At 58.9% G+C, this 15,652-nt stretch overlaps 3 protein-coding genes across 3 annotated transcripts; 2 read left to right on the top strand and 1 right to left on the bottom strand.

The window, feature by feature from the left end:
- Nucleotides 1–3,742: 3,742 nt before the first annotated feature.
- PLICBS_000504 (uncharacterized protein) lies at nucleotides 3,743–8,996 on the top strand (the record flags this gene model as incomplete). The annotated part of the gene is made up of 3 exons (XM_018318487.2): nucleotides 3,743–3,829; nucleotides 3,912–8,585; nucleotides 8,640–8,996. The coding sequence occupies 3 exons, from the start codon at nucleotides 3,743–3,745 to the stop codon at nucleotides 8,994–8,996; spliced, it is 5,118 nt and encodes a 1,705-aa protein (XP_018184012.2).
- A 564-nt stretch (nucleotides 8,997–9,560) lies between these two features.
- PLICBS_000505 (uncharacterized protein) lies at nucleotides 9,561–12,461 on the bottom strand (the record flags this gene model as incomplete). Its single annotated transcript, XM_018318486.2, has 2 exons — nucleotides 9,561–9,700; nucleotides 9,818–12,461. The coding sequence occupies 2 exons, from the start codon at nucleotides 12,459–12,461 to the stop codon at nucleotides 9,561–9,563; spliced, it is 2,784 nt and encodes a 927-aa protein (XP_018184011.2).
- A 1,729-nt stretch (nucleotides 12,462–14,190) lies between these two features.
- Nucleotides 14,191–14,760, top strand: PLICBS_000506 (iron-binding protein; the record flags this gene model as incomplete). Its single annotated transcript, XM_018318485.2, has 3 exons — nucleotides 14,191–14,380; nucleotides 14,474–14,539; nucleotides 14,627–14,760. The coding sequence occupies 3 exons, from the start codon at nucleotides 14,191–14,193 to the stop codon at nucleotides 14,758–14,760; spliced, it is 390 nt and encodes a 129-aa protein (XP_018184010.2).
- Nucleotides 14,761–15,652: the final 892 nt, after the last annotated feature.

Below are 15,652 nucleotides of genomic sequence, written 5' to 3' on the forward strand. Positions count from 1 at the left end.
GCGCGCGCGCGCGCGTGGGTTGTGCCGAGATGACGGTGATATGCCTTGGCGAGGAGGGGCAGGCGATGAAAGCTGGCGCCGCCGCCGCCGAGGGCATGGGGAGGGAGTATTACTCGTTTGTTGTGTGTTGTGTGTCGTTTGTGTGGATGGCACGGCGCAGCCATGCATGCATAGGTAGGTGCAGAGGTGCATTATGGTTCGACTGACTGTACAGTTTCCTTCCCCGGACGCCGCGAGATACCGAGTCGTCGTCACACCATGGGCACTGACTCGCGCGCGACGACGGCATTACCCAAGGGCTAACGGTAGTATGTACGTGATGAGGATAGGTAGCAGGCGAAGGCCTCGCGGAGGTTGCCATCCATGTGGGTTTTATGTCCAGCACCCCCAGGCACGAATGCGACGTTGAGGCTGCTGCCGCCGTGGTCCGGGGGAACCGTTCCATGCGCTGGAAGGGGGGACAGTTCACCAGCCCGTAAATAATAGGTACCCATTCCATTGGGCCAGTCAATTCAGCCAGAGTAGAGCATCCATCCCGTCCATACCACGGCGTGCTGTCGACAGCCCTCGACGAAGAAACCCAAGATACAGTACCTCCAAAAAACCAGTCCAGGAACGACCCTCAGCGCGGGATTGGAAAAGGCGTTCCGTCGTTTCCCCATCCATCCCAGCACCCACCCTTGCATCTCGGCTCCAGGTCCGTCTGCCGTTGGTTGGGGCCGCGGTAGAGCCGCTGCTTGCACGCTTCGGGACTGGCGGCGCCCCTGTGGCTACAGGGATCTGACGTCAAGAAAGCCGCCTGTATTTTGTCCGTGGTGCAGCGCAGGGCTTGGCTGCCGCTGAAGACGCACCGAATTCCTGCTTGACGGCGGGCGGCGCGTGCTGTAGGTTGTTGCTGCTGTTGCGCCCTCCAGTGCATTCCCATGCACTTCATACCTAGGTGTTCTCCCATTTCTAGCACGCCGATCGAAGCCCGCCTGCGACAGGGGCCGGCAGAGCAAGGCGCCATCGAGCACGCTCCATGGAATAAGCATAAACGCACCTGCAACACTACTGCAAGTAGCGGCTCGGTCACCCGACCCTCGGTGGAATACATCCATTGCATCACGTACAAAATCTGCATTGCCACGACCTCGTAATGAACCTCTTCACCACCGTTCCCGCAACCGGCGGTGAAGACACATGCTTTCACAATGGCATGACGGAATCGAGAGCCCTGCCCCGTTCCCCCCGCCGTCTCCAGCTACTGCTCACCTGGCGTGACTGCCCATTTCATGTTCCCTTCTCACCGTCCCATGACCCCAGACCGCACTGGGGGGGATCCAGATCCTACCGGCTGTGGTACCATTTTTCTCTGGCGTAATGGAAACTGCCACATCTGGGGCATGCAGCAAGGAGACGAAATACTTGCTGTCGACTCGTCCCCTTTCCCCGGTGCAACCGCGGCGCACGCCAAGAACCCGCCGCCTCTAAATCGACAACAACAAGCCTTCGCGCCATCCACCAACCCCACCTGGCAGACACTTCGTCGTTACCAACACACAAGACGCACAGGCGCACGGCATCAGTCCGTCGCCTTGGTCTTTCCCCCTTCCCCCTCCTCGTCACGTCTCCTCCCGGTAACCTGACTGCGGGGCCCCTGCGGGGTGCTGGGGCAGACGGCATTGGGGATGTGCAAATTGAACCTGGGCACGAGACCGACGGGGAGGCATGCCCAGTATTAGCTGCGCCCCAAGGCCACCCGCTTCCTGGAGATGCAGGGATCGAGGACTGACTGCCGGCCCGAATTCGCTTTTCGCGATGGCGTCAGCAGACGAGTTCTGTCTGTCGCGAATATGCTTGATTCATCAGGCAGTGTACACGCACGCTCGTCAAGAATCTGCTCATACAAATTCCCCGTCTTCGGTCCAGCCATTCCGCAGCGCCCTCGGCCGAACAAGAGTCCGGGGTTACTCTTCGCCAGCCACCATTGACTTTTTTCTCCCTTCCCTCGCCTGAGCAAATCTGGTTCCCATGCGTCGGGATGCTGGCTGCCCCTCCTGTATCATGGTTACACAAGCTCCATCAGACCTTCGTGCTACCCTGCAATCCGGGTGCCTACTGGTTGAACCAAGGTATTTGCTCACTGCAGCCTATGATATACGAGTACTTGATTCATGCCAGGATCAAGGACGAGACTGTCCGGATGAACCTTCCGCGTGGCTTCTGCCTTCACGAGCACGCAGTGTGCTTTGGCGTCCTATCGGTACCACATGCAGCTGCGGCAGTTGCAGAACAAAACCATCGACTTGCTCCTGATGGTACGCCTCACCTGCAACCAGCCCAACAGTTCAACGCATCGCTTCTCACTTCAGGTGCGCTGCTTCATATGTCCAACCGAAATTCGCCTCATATATACGGCGCCTAGCTCAATGTTACGAGGCGAGAGGAAAGGTGAATTGCAGGCGGGCGACACTGCCGTATTCAACACACCTATGCCGATCAGCTGTCTCTAATCTCAGCCTGTTGATTGCTGAGTTGCCACAGGGCAACATCACATTGCCTTATGAGAAGCACCCCTCTCTTGCTGTGAGGCAGGCCCCGAATGCTGAATAACCTGGGAGGTCTGAGCGACTACTCTCCTTGAGTCGAAAAAGGGCGCTGTGACCCGTTCCTGCAGGATGCGGCTCCGTTCGTCTCGACTTTGAGTGAGACATGCATGAAGAAAGCCATCCAGAGCACGTGACCTTGGCGGACACCACAGCACTGTGACACAGCACGGATGGCAGAACGCGGTGGGTGTTGGGACGCGGGTCGTCGTTTGAACAACTATACGCATCTGGTGTTTTTGTGCGTTACCATGTTGTACGAATAGCCGCCCACCTGTAGACGTGTCCCAACTCGCCTGGGCGTTGATGTCAGAGGAATGCCGGTGTTGCGAGTTCCTAGAAGCACCCTCTACACGTGCGTGAGACTCCCGCTACCTGCCAACCCTAGAGCATCCCAGAGTATGGACCAGAAGTTGCCGCCCAGACAGTCACGAAATGTGAACAAACGTCAACCAAGCTTGCATCTTTTCATCCCATCCCCAAGCTTCGTTTGCGGTGCGGCTGGGCTGGCGGCTGGCGGTACGTACCCGCTCCCCCCTGACACGCACCTGATGACGTTGCACGTGCACCCACCCCGGCTAAGCTGCCACCTGCGCACCAGTGCTGCGGGGGCGGAATTTCCTTGTTCCGCTGCCCCGAGCGCTCGGATTGGGCAGCCGCGCAGCTCACCCTCCTGTGCAGCTGCCCTGTTGGCCCGCCAAGACCCAATCGCGGGAAGGGAACAGGTTGCCTGAAAGGAGAGACCTGCCTGGCCCGGCCTTTCTCCTGATTAAACCTCACAAACACCAACGCCCCATCCATCCTATCCATCCACCACCACATTGACCGACCACGCGTCTCAACTGCTCGCCATCAGCAGCTTGCGACGCCGAGTCATCCCCGCCTTCTCTTCATCCACCTCTTCCGGTCCTTTCCCCGCGCGTTGCCTTGTTGCTCCCCAGCGCGCTCGTTTCCCGCCCGTCCCGCACGGCGCATGGAAGCTTCCGCGAGCTTCTCCCTGAATCGTCACCAGAGTCCCCGCGGTGTGCCTCGCCATCCATCGGCCCCACGAACACGCTTGGCAGCTTCCCCCCGCGTCGCCTGACTGCGTTCGAGCTTCAGGGTCATCATCGGCCGCGCGCCCCTCAAGTCAAGCAACGCGAACCACCGGCGCCATGGCGCCCATACCCATCAAGTTCCATGAGCTGGTGCAGCTCGCCAATGTCGGCGTCGACACGCAATCCATTGGCTTCAACTCCTGCGTAAGCCTGACCTGCCTCAGCTGTGCCAGCACCGCGAGAAGCGTCCCCGTCGCCCGCTAACCGCGCCTTGGCTCTCCTGCAGACCCTCGAGTCCGACGCATACGTTTGCATCCGAGAAAAGAAGAACGAAGCCGCTCAGCCCGAGGTCGTCATCGTCGAGCTCAAGAATGGCAACAACGTCACCCGCCGGCCCATCAAGGCCGACAGTGCCATCATGCACTGGAACCGACAGGTCATTGCCCTCAAGGCCCAGTCTCGGACATTGCAGATCTTCGACCTCGAGCAGAAGAAGAAGCTCAAGTCGTGCACTATGAACGAGGATGTCCAGTTCTGGAGGTGGATCAGCGATTCCACCCTGGGCCTGGTCACCACGAGCAGTGTGTACCACTGGGATGTGTACGATGCTTCCCAGGAGGCTCCGTCCAAGGTTTTCGAGCGCAATGCCAACCTTAATGTACACTCTACTCTAGTCTTCCCCGACCTCCCCGTTCCCCATGAGCTGACCGTTCCCTTTTTCTCTCAGGGCTGCCAAATCATTAATTACCGTGCCAACGAGGACGGCAAGTGGATGGTTGTCGTCGGCATCTCCTCCCAGCAGGGCCGCGTTGTCGGTGCCATGCAGCTGTACTCAAAGGACCGTGGCATTAGTCAAGCCATCGAGGGCCATGCCGCTGCATTCGGCTCCCTGCGGCTGGAGGGCGCCCCCCAGGATACGAAGCTCTTCAGTTTCGCCGTCCGCACCGCCACCGGCGCCAAGCTGCACATCGTCGAGGTCGATCACGCAGAGTCGAATCCCGTCTTTCAGAAGAAGGCGGTCGATATCTACTTCCCCCCGGAGGCGACCAACGACTTCCCCGTGGCTCTTCAGATCTCCCAAAGATACGGCGTCATCTTCATGGTGACCAAGTATGGCTTCATCCACCTCTACGATCTGGAGTCCGGAAGCACTATCTTCATGAACCGCATCTCGAGCGAGACCATCTTCACCAGCTGCGCTGACAGTGACTCCTCCGGCCTCGTGGGTATCAACCGCAAGGGCCAGGTCCTCTTCGTGACTATTGATGACTCGACCATCATCCCGTATCTCCTCGAGAACCCTGCCAACACAGAAATCGCAATCAAGCTTGCCTCCAGAGCCGGACTGCCTGGTGCGGACAACCTCTACGCGAAGCAGTTCGACCAGTTGTTCAACTCCGGCAACTACATGGAGGCCGCCAAGATCGCGGCCAACTCGCCCCGAGGCTTTCTGCGAACGGCCGAGACGATCGAGAAGTTCAAGAGGCTGCCTGCCCAGCCCGGCCAAATGGCGTTCACGCTCCAATACTTTGGTCTGCTGCTGGACAAGGGCGCTCTGAACCAGCAGGAGACCATCGAGCTCGCTCAGCCGGTTCTCCAGCAGAATAGAAAGCACTTGCTTGAGAAGTGGCTCAAGGAGGGCAAGCTGGACTGCTCCGAGCGGCTCGGCGACATGGTTCGCCCTTACGACGTCAACATGGCCTTGTCCATCTACCTCAAGGCCAACGTGCCCCAGAAGGTCGTTGCAGGCTTCGCTGAGACTGGCCAATTCGACAAGATTTTGCCGTACGCCGCTCAAACCGGCTACCAGCCCGACTACATCCAGCTCCTTCAGCACATCATCCGCGTCAACCCCGAGAAAGGTGCTGAGTTTGCGACGGCATTGGCCAACAGCGAGCAGGGCCCGCTGGTCGACTTTGAGCGGGTCTGCGACATCTTCCAGTCCCAGGGTATGATCCAGCAGGCGACTGCCTTCCTGCTCGACGCACTCAAGGAGAACAAGCCCGAGCATGCGCGCCTACAGACGCGTCTGCTGGAGATGAACCTCATGCACGCTCCCCAAGTTGCCGAGGCCATCCTCGGCAACGACATGTTCACCCACTTCGACAAGCCCCGGATCGCTCAGCTCTGCGAGCAGGCAGGCCTGGCTCAAAAGGCGCTGGAGCTGTACGAGGACCCCGAGTCCATTAAGCGTGTGATTGTCAACATTCCGGGAAGCTCCAACTTCAACCCGGAGTGGTTGACCAGCTTCTTCGGAAAGCTCTCCGTGGAGCAGTCGCTGGACTGCCTCGATGCCATGATGAAGCACAACATTCGGCAGAATCTTCAGTCAGTTGTTAGCATCGCGACCAAGTACTCCGAGCTCCTGGGCCCGGTCCGTCTCATCGATCTCTTCGAGAAGTACAAGACTGCCGAGGGTCTCTTCTACTACCTGGGTAGCATTGTCAATCTGTCCGAGGACCCCGATGTGCACTTCAAGTACATCGAGGCCGCGACGCGTTCCAACCAGTTGAACGAGGTCGAGCGAATCTGCCGTGACAGCAGCTTCTATAACCCCGAGAAGGTCAAGAACTTCCTGAAGGAAGCGAAACTGCCCGAGCAGCTGCCTCTCATCATTGTGTGCGACAGGTTCAACTTTGTCCATGACCTGATCCTCTACCTCTACCAGAACCAGCAGTTCCAGGCCATCGAATCGTATGTTCAGCGCGTCAACCCTTCGCGAACTCCGGCCGTCATTGGTGGTCTTTTGGACGTCGATTGCGACGAGAACATCATCAAGCAGCTTCTTAGCACTGTCAATGCTCAGCAGATCAACATCGATGAGCTGGTCTCGGAAGTCGAGTCGCGCAACCGCCTCAAGCTGCTGCTTCCCTTCCTGGAGGCCACGCTTCAAGCCGGCAACCAGCAGCAGGCCGTCTACAACGCCTTGGCCAAGATTTACATTGACTCCAACAACAACCCAGAGAAGTTCCTCAAGGAGAACGACCAGTACGACACCCTGACTGTGGGCAAGTACTGCGAGAAGCGCGACCCCAACCTGGCCTACATTGCCTACTCCAAGGGCCAGAATGACCTGGAGCTGGTAAACATCACCAACGAGAATGCCATGTACCGTGCGCAGGCTCGCTACCTGCTTGAGCGTGCCGACGCAGAGCTGTGGCGATTCGTCCTCAGCGAGAACAACATTCACCGACGCTCGGTCGTGGACCAGGTCACGTCTACCGCCGTGCCCGAATCGACTGACCCAGCCAAGGTCTCGGTTGCCGTCTCTGCGCTCCTTGACAACGACATGCCTCTGGAGCTTATTGAGCTGCTCGAGAAGATTGTCCTGGAGCCTTCCCCCTTCAGCGACAACCAGAACCTCCAGAATCTTCTCCTTTTCACAGCTGCCAAGGCGGACAAGGCTCGCGTGATGGACTACATCCACAAGCTCGACGGCTACAATGCTGATGAGATTGCTTCGTCCTGCATTGACGTCGGGCTTTTCGAGGAGGCCTTTGAGATCTACAAGAAGGCCGACAACAAGGAGGCCGCCGTCAACGTTCTCGTTGAGCATGTCGTTAGCATCGACCGCTCGCAGGCCTACGCCGAGGAGGTTGACATCCCTGAGGTCTGGAGCAAGGTTGCCAAGGCTCAGCTTGACGGGCTGCGGGTAGCCGACTCCATCGAATCCTACATCAAGGCCGATGATCCTAAGAACTATCCCGAGGTGATCGAGATCGCCACTCACGCCGGGAAGAACGAGGAGCTTGTCAAGTACCTGCGCATGGCCCGCAAGACGCTGCGCGAGCCTGCCATCGATACCGCCTTGGCTTTCTGCTACGCTCGTCTGGACCAGCTGGCTGAGCTCGAGGACTTCCTGCGAGCTACTAACGTCGCCAACATCGAGGAGTCCGGTGACAAGGCCTATGAGGAGGGACTCTTTGAGGCCTCCAAGATCTTCTACAGCAGCATTTCCAACTGGGCCAAGCTTGCCACGACGCTTGTGCACCTCGGCGACTACCAGGCCGCCGTCGACTGCGCTCGCAAGGCGAATAACATCAAGGTCTGGAAACAGGTTCACGAGGCCTGCGTTGAGAAGAAGGAGTTCCGCCTGGCCCAGATCTGCGGCCTGAACCTGATTGTCGATGCCGAGCAGCTGCAGACGCTCGTCAAGGACTACGAGCGCAACGGGTACTTTGACGAGCTCATCAGCCTCTTGGAGCAAGGTCTCGGCCTTGAGCGTGCCCACATGGGCATGTTCACGGAGCTGGGCATCGCGCTCTCCAGGTACCATCCGGAGCGGTTGATGGAGCACATCAAGCTCTTCTGGTCCAGGATGAACATGCCGAAGATGATTCGCGCTTGCGAGGAAGCCAACCTGTGGCCGGAGCTGGTTTTCTGCTATTGCCATTACGACGAGTTTGACAACGCCGCCCTCGCGGTCATCGAGCGACCGGAGAACTCCTGGGAACACCAGCAGTTCAAGGAGATTGTTGTCAAGGTTGCCAACTTGGAGATCTACTACCGCGCGATCAAGTTCTACGTCGAGCAGCACCCCTCGCTGCTCACGGACCTGCTTGCAGCGTTGACTGCCCGCATCGATGTCAACCGCGTCGTCAAGATGTTCCAGAAGAACGACAGCTTGCCGCTGATCAAGCCATTCCTTCTGAATGTGCAGTCACAGAACAAGCGCGTCGTCAACGAGGCCGTCAACGACTTGCTCATCGAGGAAGAGGACTACAAGACGCTCCGCGACTCTGTCCAAAATTACGACAACTACGACGCTGTCGAGCTGGCTGGCCGCCTGGAGAAGCATGACCTGATCTTCTTCCGCCAGATCGCCGCCAACATTTACCGCAAGAATAAGCGTTGGGAGAAGTCGATCGCACTGTCGAAGCAGGACAAGCTGTTCAAGGATGCAATCGAGACCGCCGCCACGTCGGGTAAGACTGACATTGTCGAGGATCTCGTCCGATACGTGAGTTACCAAGCCTTCGTCACTGTTGCTGCTGCAGACGCTAACCATTCATAGTTTGTCGACATTGGACACCGCGAGTGCTATACTGGCATGCTTTACGCCTGCAACGAGCTCATCCGCCCGGATCTCGTTTTGGAGCTCTCGTGGCGTCATGGACTCACGGACTTCAGCATGCCTTACATGATCAACATGCTTGCCCAGCAGACCCGAGAGATCGCACTCCTCAAGTCCGATAACGAGGCTCGCAAGGCCAAGGAAAAGGAGCAGGAGAAGACAGATGACAACACTCCGATCCTCGGCGCTGGACGGCTGATGATCACGGCTGGACCTGGTGGCATGGGCGGAGCTTCGCCTGCCCCGTACGGCCAGACAAACGGTTTCGCGCCGCAACCCACTGGCTACGGATCCTAGATGCAAGTGCCTGTGTGGGTCTGGTTCCCTGCGAACCACATGCAGGCGCCGGCTTACAGTGTCAACGGCGACGGACGATCGTTGTCGCGGGCCTGCTCCGCGCTGTCACGGACAATGGATGATTCAGGAATTTCACTTTAAGCTTACGACTGTACCCATTGATGCCGCCTTGATTTACTCTTGATTCTGTTGCGGAAAAGGAAGTTGCGGACACATGCTCTTGGGATGGCACAACAAGGGCGGCGGGGTCCGGATTTGCTATCGCGTTTCGGGATGAAGAAGAATGACGCCTAGTCGTCACTGGAAGGGGGGGCATGGCTTTGCCTGGCATGAACTGCTCTAATGGTTCCTTGCTACGGGTAGACTAGAGGCGAGGCACATTGCGAGCCAGACGAGAAGAGGGGCATGTTGTATGATAGTAATCAAGTCTTGATTTGATTGTTCAATGACGCTCGACAAGCACTGTACGGTGCCTTTGCAAATGTACACGATGAAAGATCCATATACGCCTTGCCCAACTTCCCACTGGAATAATATCTTATGTATGATGCCGACGATCAACTTCTATGCGGTGCCTTCTGACACGGTCAACTGGCCTTCGCCCGCCTCAAGGTCGCGTCTCCCCCGCTTTTCGTCGTTGGGCTTTGGATGCGAGATCTTGAGCCACTGGCCATTGAAGGCGTTGACGAGCCAGTTGCTGAGCTCTGCGGGAAACGAGGTTAGTTCCAGGCCTGTGTGTCCGCTGCTTGGCGCTCCCTATCCCAAGGAGGCGTCGCAGCAGTAGGAAAGGAAAAAAGGGCGGGGAAAACATGGGAACTCACTGTCAAAGACGATGTGGTTTGCGCCGTGGAAAAAGATGCCGTGGTCGCTGTCGGGGAAGACGTGGACGTCGTAGTTTTCTACGCCGGCGAGGTCTAGGGCGTCGAGCAGGGTGAGGGAGTTTTGGAAGTGGACGTTGTCGTCGGAGGCGCCGTGCATGACGAGGAAGCGCTTGTTCTGGCCGAGGGCGGTGGCGTTGGAGACCTTGGAGGCGCGGTAGCCGTCGGCGTTGTCGGCGGGGAGGCGCATGTAGCGCTCCGTGTAGACGCTGTCGTAGAAGAGCCAGTCGGTGACGGGGGCGACGGCCATGCCGTAGGAAAAGGTGCGGCCGGCGTCCTGCTCGAGCGTCTTGAGGGTCGTGAAGCCGCCGTAGGACCAGCCCCAGATGGCGAGGCGGTCCGGGTCGACGTAGTCGAGCGAGGCGAAGTGGCGCGCGGCGGCGATGTGGTCGTGCGACTCGTGGATGCCGAGCTGCGAGCGGACCACGACGCGGTGCTTGCGGCCGAGGCCGCCGGTCCCGCGGGGGTCGACCGACACGACTAGGTAGCCGAGGTTGGAGGCGACGTAGGACTGGAAGTCGACGCCGAACTTCTTGGTCACCGTCTGCGAGTTGGGGCCCGAGTACTGCTGGAAGAGCACGGGGTACTTCTTCTTGGGGTTGAAGTGCGGCGGGCGGCGCTCCACGTAGTTGACCTCGACGCCGTCGGCGACCTTGATCTTGCCGTACTTGAGAACGGGGAGCTCGTGCTTCTTGGCGCGGTCGGCCAGCTCGTGGTTGTCCTCGATGACACGCTCGTACTTTGTGGTGCTCGAGGGCGTCGAGATGACCTTTTGATACGGGATCTTGGGGCCTCTGTACGAGAGCAGAGCGTAGCCAGCGCCCGACGAGAACGAGGCAGAGTAGTATCCTTCGGTAGACGTGTCCGTCAACGGCTTCAGGCCCGACCCGTCAAGCTTGACGACGTAGACGTGTCGCTGGATCGACGACTCCTTAGTGGCGACAAAGTACACGAGGTTGTTCTTGAGGTCGACAGCGGACGGCGCGCTCTCCACTTCCCATTCGCCCTTCGTCAGGAGGATGGGCTTGGGGTTGTCCACAGGCGTGTAGTACGCGAGGTGCTCAAAGTTGTCGTGGATAATGGTATCCACGTAACCGTCATGCTGTCGCCCGTTGGCAGGGTCGGCGGGTATATACGTCATCTTGTGCGAGATTTCAAACCAGCCGCCGTCAATATCGGCGATGTTAATGTCATTGATCGTCTTGGCTGAGCGAGTCCGGACATCGACGAGAATCACCTTGAGGTGGTCGCCAACGCGGTTCGTCTCCTTGACAATGACATTGCCGCCCGCCCAGAGAACGTTGTTAACGATGCGATTGTCGTCCGGAAAGTCGGAGTCGACGGGCGCAGAGAAGACCTCGGCCTTGGCGACGTCGTAAAATTGCAGGTCGACGACAGGGTTGTGTGACCCAGGCTTGGGGTACTTGATCTGCCGCACTTCGGGGTACGCCTCTTCTCCCTTTGGGGGCTTCTTGCCGCTTGGGCGCGAGACAAAGTACTCGATCGGGAACTCCTTGACTCCAGTCTCGTTGGTGCGGAGGAAAGAGAGATATTTGCCGTCCTCGGACCACCACGTGGCCTCGCGCCCGCTAAAGACCTCCTCCTCGTATACCCAGTCAGGGATGCCATAAAAGTACTCCGGGCCGCCGTCCTTGGTGATCTGAACAACATCCTTCTTGCCGTTGAGACGTCGGATGTACAGGTTGTTGTCGAGGGTAAAGGAAACGGCGTCGCTTCGCGGGCTCCAGGTCGCGAGCTGCACCTTTGCGTTTTCCTTGTCGGGATGCAGCGCCTCCACTTTGCCGGAGGCAACGTCGAGGATGTAGTAAGAAGCAGTGAATGAGTGTCGCCAGTTCTTCTCCTTGTCGACGCTAAGGAGGACCTTTGAGAGGTCAGGGCTCGGCTTGAGCCACTCTGGCCGGCGCGGCTTGCCTTTATACTCGAAGTACGCCGTCTTCATCAAGGTCATTGAATTCTCCGGCTTGGCGGTGCCATCTCGTGGCATGGAATCTTGGGCCAGGGTCCTGACGTCCTCGACGACGAGGTAGTCTTTGTCGGCGGCCCCCTGCTCCAGCAGGAGCCCGTCCTGGCCGTCGGGGTCCGCGATCCAGCTTATAGAATGTGAACTTGGTGACCAGAAGCCGGAGAGGACCTGATCCAGAGTCACGACCTTGCCGGAACCGCGGCTGTTGGCATCGGGGTCGTGGTCCGAGTCGCTCGCATGCTTGTAGGACCCGGACACGAGGAAGATGCCGAGGGCGACGAACCAGCCGCTGATGAAGACGACTCCCACTATCCAGAGGATCCTGCGCAAGCTGCGATCCATGGGCTTGCGCTGGAGGGACGCCCCAGACTCGCCCAGGAAGGGACCCGTCTCGACGGCGTAGGGGTCGTCTTCAAGGTCGGCTTCCTCCTTGTACCGGTCGCCATTGAGGCGATGCTTGCCGTTGGACTTTCGCTTTCCCGAGCTCTTTTCCATCTCTTCGTGCAGACGATCGAAGACGAGGCTCGTTGTCGACACGGAGGAGAGAGAGTCGCGGGACGAACGCGGCGCCTCGGGCGCAGGGTCTGGTCCGGATTGGGCCATCGTGGTGCAGATGCGGACTGCCGGACGAGGCGTTCGTTGTTGCAGCGCGCGGTCGCTCAATCTGATCCGACGCTTTTCACGACATGCCCATGTTGCTGGGCAGCAGAGAAGGGGGACGCTTCGACGCTGGAACCCCTGACTGCGACAAAAACGAAGGGCTTCGCGACGATGGGATGTCGACACGGTGGTGGTGGTAGTGGTGGTGGTTGAGGCGCAGGGCTGATTCGGTGCTTCCGTCATTCACAGCGTCTCAATAGAGCTGAGCTCCCCCAATAGGGCAACCGCTGTCACGCAGGGGGCAGCGGGCGGACCCTCCATTTTCCACACCGCGGCCAAAGAAGCCAGAGTGGAAGGTTTGCTACCCTGCACTAGCCATGTCTCCTGAACGGACAACCATGGGATGTTTGCTCAATGCTTGAAGAGCGGGATGAAGCTGGAGAAGCCGCATCTCGAATGTAGCTGCAGCTTGGCGGGCGTGGGATGCGTTCACAGAAAAGATGTTTGGTACTACACCATAGCCTACGACGTACGAATGACAGCCAGGTGCTGCTGGAAGGGCGTGCCGAAGTCGGGGTCCCTGCCATCGCTGGCCGCTGCCGAGTTGGGGATGCCCCAGCGAGCCCGACGGGAAGTCCGAGTGGGCCAGTCCACCCCCCAAAGGGCCCTGCCCCTGCCGCTGCCCATGTCGCCGAGCCCAGACTGGATCCAGGGCAGCGGCTCGCTGCTGGTTCCATGACGGCGACGAGACCCGAAGATGCCAGCACTAACCGAGGTCCTGTAGTCGAGACCGGCATCAGGTAAATTTATTCTGCCCGCTGGGCATTGGCAGCAGACCGCGATAAGACAATATCCGTCGCAGACTCGACTCCCGTATCCCCTCGTCGGATCGTCCGCCTCAGGCAATCCGCAACGCCCGTCCGCGGAGGGTCGGGCAGTGGACGAATCGAAATGGCCGATTCGGCCTATTGTCGTACATACGACAACCCGGGCTGCGGGCGCCGCGCGCCATTGGCGATGCTGCCCGGGGATGAGATAATCTGTTACCTCACTGGCCGACGCCTCGTCGCAGGCTTCGCACTGTAGCCCGGCTCCACGGGGAGCAGCCTCCGGACAGTGCCACGCGACACCCGCACAGTGGTCTCCTCACAAATGCATGACTTCACTCCCCGGCTTTTACAGCGGGGCCCCGGGGCGCTGTAGAGTCACGTGCACGCGCCGTTTCGCGGACTTTGTCGGCGATTTCTCTGCCTTGGGTGCGCTAAAAGCTGCACCAGTGCCAGTGCTCTTATCAATCTGGGAAAACGGGGGGACCCAGAAGTGCCGCCAACCCGTACACTTTCTCTCTCACACGCACCTCTTTCCTCACATCCATCGCCACCCTCGCACCCTCGCACCCTCGAACTTTCAATCAACCACGCTCGCCTCTACCGAAGAAACGGAAAACTCTGCATCCTACGCCAGATCAACGACAATAAACCACCGTCACCATGCTTCCCCTGCGCGCGTCTCTCCGCGCCGTTCGGGCCCTGCCGTCGCCCGCCGCCGCCGTCGTGCGCCGCAGCGCAGCCGTCACGTCCCGAGTACCGGCCGCCACCCGCTCCTACCACGACAAAGATATGTCCCTCACCCAACTCCCCCCCATAGTCGCACGCACGGCAAAAGGTGGACGCCCAGGCTGACATGCGCAGCACTCATTGATCACTACAGCCGGCCGCGGAATCCCGGGTCCATGGACAAGAAGGACCCGTCCGTCGGGACGGGCCTCGTCGGCGCGCCCGCCTGCGGCGACGTCATGAAGCTCCAGATCAAGGTCGACGAGAAGACGGGCACCATCACCGACGCCAAGTTCAAGACGTTCGGCTGCGGCTCTGCCATCGCCAGCTCCAGCTACCTGACGACGCTCGTCAAGGGCATGCGATGTTAGTAGTCTCTCCATCGTCCCGGCCGGCGGCGACCGCCGCTCACATCTCATACGCGCCTGTCCCACGATGCTAACGAATTCTGTTACACAGTGGATGATGCCGCCAAGATCCGCAACGTCGACATTTCCAAGGAGCTCTGCCTGCCTCCCGTCAAGCGTGAGTTGAAACCCCCGTGCACGCTGCACCACCCCCCGTCTTGATATCCCGTGAGCCCCAGCTGACAACCGACCGCCCGCCCGACAGTCCACTGCTCCATGCTCGCCGAGGACGCCATCAAGGCCGCCATCGCCGACTACCACGGCAAGAACCCCAAGGCCTCCATCTCCGACCTCGCCGGCACGGCGCGGACATTAGAGAAGGAGACGGCCGCGGCTTAGTTGAGGCAGAAGAGGATATGATGATGCGCGTCATCAGTTTCAGCAGCGAGAAGAGGACTTGTCACGATACACAGCAGTTTAGTGTGGGAAACGAACTCGGCGTGATGAGGGCGAGTTGCTTTTTTACAGAGCGGAGTGGATTTTGTTTTTCCAGGCATGTGCGGATTGACGACTGCACGCAACCACGCGCGGCACAGGGATACCGGGATTTGTTAGCTTGATATTGCGTCGGACGCGTGGCACTACGAAAAGCTGGAGGTCTTGAGAGAATCCCAGAATGGACATGCTTTGGATGGGAGTACGGATGGGTAGCATCGTCAGAAACCGAAACTCAATTCTGCAATCCCCGTTCAACAGCACACCTGCCAGCACTCGTGCTCGTGACATCCTACTGTCGTATATCGTGTCTCATTAATCATGTTGATACCACGACCTGCCTGCCGTCTGCCTCCCAGTGGGCTCTTCCGTGGTGCGTCCCGACGTCCAGACTCCCCGCGACGCCCGTGGCATCACGCCAAGAATCGATTGCGTGTGTAACCAAGGCTCGCTGTAAGAAAGTACCAAGTGACCCAAACCCGCCGCAAGCGTACTTGGCGCTCTGCCTTTTCCGCGCGAGCATCCCCTAGTATTCTGCACATGAAGCGAAACATAACGTATCCCAACCATCCCACCTTGTGTGCCGTAAGCCTAGTTCGTTACACCGGCCGTAAGTATGCGACTTCCTGCGCAAAGGGGTTGATGGTGATCCTGCTGTGAAGCGTTGTCTGAATGAGGCAAAAGGGGATATCGAAAAGATGCAGCCATGCCCAAAGAGAAAGAGACCCCCAAATTCGACTCCTAAGTGGAAGCTAGTAGCAACTCATGCGCAACGAGGGTAGACACCAGAAAACGG

Source organism: Purpureocillium lilacinum (genome assembly GCF_023168085.1).
Source record: "Purpureocillium lilacinum CBS 284.36 DNA, scaffold_1, whole genome shotgun sequence".
Lineage (NCBI taxonomy): Eukaryota > Fungi > Ascomycota > Sordariomycetes > Hypocreales > Ophiocordycipitaceae > Purpureocillium > Purpureocillium lilacinum.